We start from the raw sequence: 6897 nt of genomic DNA, 5'->3' as shown, positions 1-6897 counted from the left end.
GGGACCTGTGACGCTTCAATAAGGGGACAGGGACGGATTTCTTTGATCACGTGAACGGGGATGTTTTTGTTAGTGAAGAAACATTGAAGCCGGTGGAATGAGAGCGTGTAATTCCGGGCACATATCCTGACGGCACTGTTAATATATATATGAGAGAGGGTCGAAGACCTTCTGCGAAGGGGAGTGAAAAGTAAACAGGAAAAGTTGGAAAATGGGGAAAAACGGAGCAAACCGCAGCGAGCAGGTGGAGAGCGAGTATGAGCCCATTGGTGGTGAAGAGAGTAGACCGCTGTTAGCGCAGGTAAAACAACTTATGTCAAAGAAACACAAATGGACACATACGATTACAAATAAAGCAGAAATTATAAACAAATATAAGCACAAAAAGTTTCAATTAAAATAATAAAGATTACGTATAAATTAACGTTCTGTATTTCTTGTACCCACATACATACTACGGCAACACTACATGTGAAAATCACAGATTAAAGCGGTTCGGACAGATTTAATTGAAAAGTCAATTTCAAATATGATTATTAAAGCCGACATTTTTTAATCGTTTTATGTGGCTGTATTTCCTGATTTTAGAAGCTAAACTGTCAGTTACACGTGAGTTGCCAGTATTATAAATATAAAGCTGCACCCTAATACGTTGAATAGAAATGGATGTACTTAACGTTACTTTTTGTATTTCACTTGACATCGTGCTGCCTCAGGCGTTTAGTCACGTTGACATCATCACATGCTGATCTCATGCAATTTTATTGCTTCTTCATAGTGGTTTTGCTTCCTTATGCCATAGTCTTTTCTAGGATGCTGGTGCTGTTTTTGCCTTTACATTCAGAACCAGACTTCCCTTAATGATGAAGTCCACCATTACAATCGATCACGTTTGATATTTGCATTGCTCACATGTATGTCATACTTGTGGATAGTAAATATTTTAATTATTCACTGTGGTGTTGGGCTGCCTTACAGGATGTTCAGGTTAGAGGTGCATCCTTTGCATCATCGGCCTTTAATCTGATGAACGCCATCATGGGGAGCGGCATCCTGGGTCTCGCATATGTCATGGCCAATACGGGTATCGTTGGGTTCAGGTATCCACTGACACAACGTTAAAGTTTCCAATAAACATGAAGACAGAACATTGACAGAACTAGTGGCATATTGTTAATAACTGTAGAAATTTTATAATGCATTCAAAAATCTTTGAATAGAAAGAAGGGGTGCATTTGGAAGTCGGTTTTATCCAAAGCATGGTTAACATCTTGTATTTCACCCAGAACTTTCTTTTAGGCTTGTAGTGTTGAAATCACACAGATCATGTTTTCTCAACCCTGCATGACTGTTTTTCACAGTGTTCTTTTGCTGGTGGTGTCCAGTTTGGCTGCTTACTCGATCCATCTCCTGCTGCTTCTTTGTGACAAAACAGGTAACATCAGCGCTCCCTTTTGACCCCTTCATTACCCTACTCCTATTTATTTTAGATACTGTGCTACCATATGTGAATTAAAGAATGTGGAATTTTGGATCATTTCTTACACTCATTTCTTATGTTTGCCAAATATAACTAATCTTTCTGTGAGCCTCAGCATTTTTTGTGTGTGTTAGGCATCAACTCGTATGAAGTTCTTGGAGAGAAAGCCTTTAACAAACCCGGCAAGGTCAGTTAATATCACAAATCTGGCCTGTCCAAACAAGATTAATATGAAAAGTTTATTTGATAATGATTACCTCTAGGAATATGTTTTTATACTGTCACTCCTGTTAAACATGTTTGTATATGTTTTCTTTTCTCTCCTAGATCTTGGTGGCCTGTACTATTCTGATTCAAAATATTGGAGGTGAGGCTTTGGTTTTTTGTTACATTTTTATGTGGTAAAATTCACATTAGCTTATTTGAAATGTTCATTTTATTGACTCTTTTTATTGGTATTAATGCATATTTTCTATTATCTGGTAATATGGCACATATACTGTGTGTGCGTACGTGTTTGCGTGTGTGTAAGAATACTGGCAGTATCTTCTATTGCTATAGCAGTTTGAGAAGTTTGCTGCAAACAATAGCTGTGGTGTTAAATTATTAATAATAAAAGAAATGAAAATCTCTCTCTTTCTCTTCTTTCTATCTGTCTTTCTCTCTACACTGCTGGCTGTATGAACGGTAGTGAGTATTATATATGTTGTGTGTTCAATACCAGTGAAACAGGACTCATTAATATACTTACCCTTAAAAGTCAACTGTGTACAGGACTGCATATGTAAAAGGAATGCAGCTGTATGTGCTTTTTTTGTATGAGAAGTTTTTTGGCTTTATCGTGTTATTTGTAAACTAATGTATGTGTGACTATGTCACTCGTGGCTAAAGGGCATATTGGTGTTAGTTTATTGCGTGTATGGTGACCTCAACACTGTTCTCTTTGTTATATTGGCTGTATTGCCTGTTGGTTTTGTCAGAGTGGATTGATTTGTGTCTTTGTCAGAATGTCTGTTGTGTGTATGGCAGATTTTGTGTAACGTGCATGTGTAATGTTCTCTTTGTTTTTCTTTTTTTAGCCATGTCCACCTACTTGTTCATCTTAAAGTCAGAAATGCCTGCCACCATCACCAGCTTCATGAGCACAGAGCCTACTGGGTAAATAATGCATGGTGACCTTGCCGCATTGTAACACAATATGTTATATATAGCTATGTTATATGTAGATGTCCCTTTAAATGAGAGGCTGTCATACAACATACATGATGAATGAATCTATGAATTATTTTGCTGGAAGAAAAAGGAGAGCTACAAAAACCGAAATAAGAACACTTTTGAACGTTCTCTTTTCTCTGCCTTTAAGCAGCGGTCTGCACAAGAGAAAAGCAAAAGTATTTCAGGGTAAAGAATGTAACAGTCATTATTTTATTAGCCGCTGTGCTGAGTTGTGGTTCGCCTGTACCCTGTCCTCGCACAGCTGTTTTGCATTACAGGTCCGCTCGCGTAAACCTCACACACATGTTCCACCCAATGAGAGTCATGCCTGCCCAGAATCCCCTTCACCAGCACAATTACTGCGACCAGACACACACACAAACATCGCAACTGAGAGCAGAAAAAATCACAACCCCGCCACAGCATAAACGCTAAAGTTTAGCCATTTACCGTAAAATAACATTTTTCTTTCAGTAAAGCAATTCATCTTCATTTTTGCAAGGGGATCAACTGGGCTGTCTAGTGCCTCCCTGTTCCTGAGAGAAGAACCACAGGAGTCCAGCTCTTGATCACACACAGACGCATGCACCCCAACCTGTTAAAGATTCAGATTATAAATGGAGGAAAAGCCACTGTGATCCAAACTGTTTGTTAAGAGATAGAAAGAGAATCAGAGGAGCATTTGGCATTGAATGTGGGGTTTAAGGGGTAGTAGATAAGGGAACTATGTGACTACACAAATGCATACGTGGATTTAAAGACCACATGGAAAGGCCTGTTTTCTTTCATGTGTGGACATATCTCTTGTCCAAACTTTCTGTTCAACTTGTCCCTTAAAAAACAGCCAAAACATTATTTACTTTTCGTCTTATTTCTTCTTGCACTCTAGAAAGTGGTATGAGGATGGAGTTACTCTGTTGATTTTAATCACCATTTTTGTGGTCTTGCCATTGGCTCTACTACCAAAGATTGGTGAGTGTAATGTTGTCTTTAGGTGTGTTTTATTCTCTGTGTCTCTCCGGTATATTTGTAACCATTGGTATCTTTTTCCTTCTCAGGTTTCCTGGGATACACTAGCAGTCTTGCATTCCTCTTTATGTTATTTTTTACTGTAGTGGTAAGTCCCTCTCTTTGTTTCTCTCTCTTTTTCTGTCACTCTCGTGGTCATGTTTTGATATCTCTCACAGGTGGTGGTAAAAAAATGGTCCATTCCTTGCCCGCTGCCAGTCAACTCCACCGTGAGCCTGGTAAAGACCACATACATCTTCACACAGCTGGACGGCATGTCTTAACACAGATTTATATCCAAAACATCTAGAAATATAGTAAAGCTCACCTAGAACTTTCACATAATGTGGTCATCTTACATTTATATACTGGCCCATGGATGTTATACTGTATTAATCTTTGAAAATACAGATAGATACTCCATTTGATTTTGTAGATTGATTGGATCCAGCTCTCCAGAAACAGGTCTTTATAAGGGAAGTTACCCTTGACCCCCTTTAGCCAGAGGTCAAGGCTTTTTTTAACTGAGATGTGGTTTTGAGGGATTTGCAGTTCAGGAGTGTTTAAGAACTTCATCCCATGATATAGTTAACATTACGTAAATGTGACCCTGCCTGTAAATATCCAACTACACGATTTCGTTGTGATTTAATGTTTTCTATATAAATTTGCTGTGGAAATATAACATTGATATATATGTAGTATTGACTTTATAAGGACTGAAATCAATGTTTGGGAAGCCCACCTCATTTTTTGTGCAAAATAATACCATGTAAGGTCAATTTAAAAATGTATTTCAGTATTATAAATCTTAATTTAAATGTATCAAATATATTTACAGAGCTAAGCACAGATTAGCTAGTTTTGTAATTTTTTTGGCTATGATTACTTTAATGCTCATAATCTAATAATGACATTATGTCTTCACTTTTATTCCTGATCCAGTTTTTGTGCCAAATCATCTTTTTTCTTCTGTCCCTAGAGCTTAAATACCTCTCAATGCACCCCACAGCTGTTTGTGATCTCTAGTAAGGTAAGTATATTTCACTGAGAAAGGAGAGATGTTTTGATTGAAAGACCGCCCTACAGGACCCTTAGAAACACAAATATTAGTTGTAATATTATATGATAACGATTACACAGCAGGAGGGTGAGAAATGATTGTGTCTGTGCGTTGCAGAGTGCTTATGCCATCCCTACAATGGCTTTCTCCTTCCTGTGCCATACTGCTGTTTTACCCATTTACTGCGAGTTACACAGGTCAGTTTATTCAGGATTTTATTCTGTACATGGTTTTCTTACTGTTTACGTCCTGTTTTCTTACTGTATGTATGTGGGTTTTAGGCCGACAAAACGGAGAATGCAGAACGTGACAAATGTCAGCATCTTTCTTAGTTTCGTGCTTTACCTGATCTCTGCACTTTTTGGCTACCTCACTTTCTATGGTAGGAACGTTGCACATAAAAGCTACATGAAAAGGGCAAAGCATAAGTTCAAACATGAATGAAACCAAAGACCTATATTTAAAAGAAGACATGCTAGTAGGTGTATTATTTTTGTAAGAATGTAGTATTTATACTGTACGTACTAGGCATATTTTCTGTACACACAAAATATTTGGAAGACCTGAGTCTTTCGTTTGCCATACGTTAAGTAAACAACAGATACAATGTCCCAGAATGCAATGGAATCGCCCTGCTTCTACATTTTTCCTGTCAAAATGTAACCACACGTAAGAGGATCTCCAATTAAATCTGAAATTGGCCTAAATTAATGTGTTATTCACAGCCCACGTGGACTCAGAGTTGCTGCAAGGATATGATACCTACCTACCACGTGATGTGTTGGTGATGTCAGTGCGTCTTGCAATCCTATTGGCTGTTCTGCTCACTGTGCCTCTAATTCACTTCCCAGTAAGTTTATCACCATGCTTTAAAAAAAATGTGGTTCTGAATTTTTCCAATTTTCAGCTCGACACAGGCTGTCTGTCTCATTCTCATAGGCACGTAAGTCGATGTTGATGTTATTCAGAGGAGAGAGAGAGTTCTCTTGGCTCTCTCACTGTCTTTCCTGTTTTTTCATCCTTACACTTGTGCTGCTGCTCGCCATCTTTGTCCCTGACATCAGGAATGTCTTCGGTGTGGTGGGTGAGTGCGTGTCTGTTCTTTTCATACTTCACTCTGAAATTCATAACTGTTCATAACTTTAACAAGTGTGTGTCTGTGTGTTTTTTAGGTGCAACGACCTCCACATGTTTGTTGTTTGTGTATCCAGGAATGTTTTATTTGAGAATCAGCTCTGAACCAATCAAATCTTTCAACTCAGCAGGGGTATGTAAATTCCTCTGCGCTGCTAATGCAAGATTTACCAACCGAGCTACATGAACACATGAATGTACATTTCTTTACCCAAGCATTATTACCAAGATTTCACTCCTTTATCTCTCGCTATTTTTCTAGGCTGTATCTCTGTTGGTGATTGGCCTGGTTGTTGGTGTTCTCAGTCTGTGTGTCATCATTGTTTCCTGGGTTCAAGGTTCCTGACTTGGGACTTCATCATTGTGCGCCACATTTCAAGAGCAATAGATTCAACACATCCTAGCTTGAAGAGGCACCTTATTTTATAGGTCGCACTACAGTGAAGACTTTGTACAGTATCAAATTCTGCTTGAAGAAGACTCAGACTATTAAAAGCACTTAAATACTTAACAATGACAGAGACACAATTCAATGGTTTATGTTAACATGTCCACAGAGCACTGAAATGCTTCATAATGGATTTGTGAAGGACAATACAGAGTTTTGTGAGCCTCAAAAACCATCAGACCAAAGAATTAAAGAATTGAATTGCTGCTGCTAACTGAATACGCAGGAATACTCCATTCCATGTTCGTCTATGGATCTAAATGCATGTTGTATTACATTTTTTTTGAAAAGTTTGGCACTGCATTTACGTGTTATAAAAGTATGCTTGTCCATTCCATTTATGACAAGTTTATTTTTAGATTTACATTTAACATTCCAAAGTCTTTCGGTCATATACATTTAAAAAGCCTTTTTCTTGGATTGTTTTGATCAAGAACACTTATGTGATGTTTTTTAACATTGCTACACTAATTATCACAGTAATGTTTTTTATTTCAAATCAAATAAATAAAGGGAAGAAACTATTATATCTGGTTCTTCATTTGATTT

General features: G+C 37.8%; 1 protein-coding gene across 1 annotated transcript; it reads left to right on the top strand.

The window, feature by feature from the left end:
* The first annotated feature begins 17 nt into the window (after window positions 1–17).
* Window positions 18–6897, top strand: slc38a6 (solute carrier family 38 member 6). Its single transcript, XM_079472748.1, has 16 exons — window positions 18–301; window positions 979–1100; window positions 1362–1435; window positions 1615–1667; window positions 1808–1847; window positions 2560–2638; window positions 3585–3667; window positions 3754–3812; window positions 3883–3942; window positions 4686–4736; window positions 4884–4963; window positions 5048–5148; window positions 5492–5616; window positions 5706–5850; window positions 5939–6033; window positions 6163–6897. The coding sequence occupies exons 1-16, from the start codon at window positions 212–214 to the stop codon at window positions 6244–6246; spliced, it is 1341 nt and encodes a 446-aa protein (XP_079328874.1). The 5' UTR covers window positions 18–211; the 3' UTR covers window positions 6247–6897.

Source organism: Barbatula barbatula (genome assembly GCF_947034865.1).
Source record: "Barbatula barbatula genome assembly, chromosome: 14".
NCBI lineage: Eukaryota > Metazoa > Chordata > Actinopteri > Cypriniformes > Nemacheilidae > Barbatula > Barbatula barbatula.
Note: the sequence above shows the minus strand (reverse complement) of the source record. Positions and strands in the feature narration are given on the sequence as shown.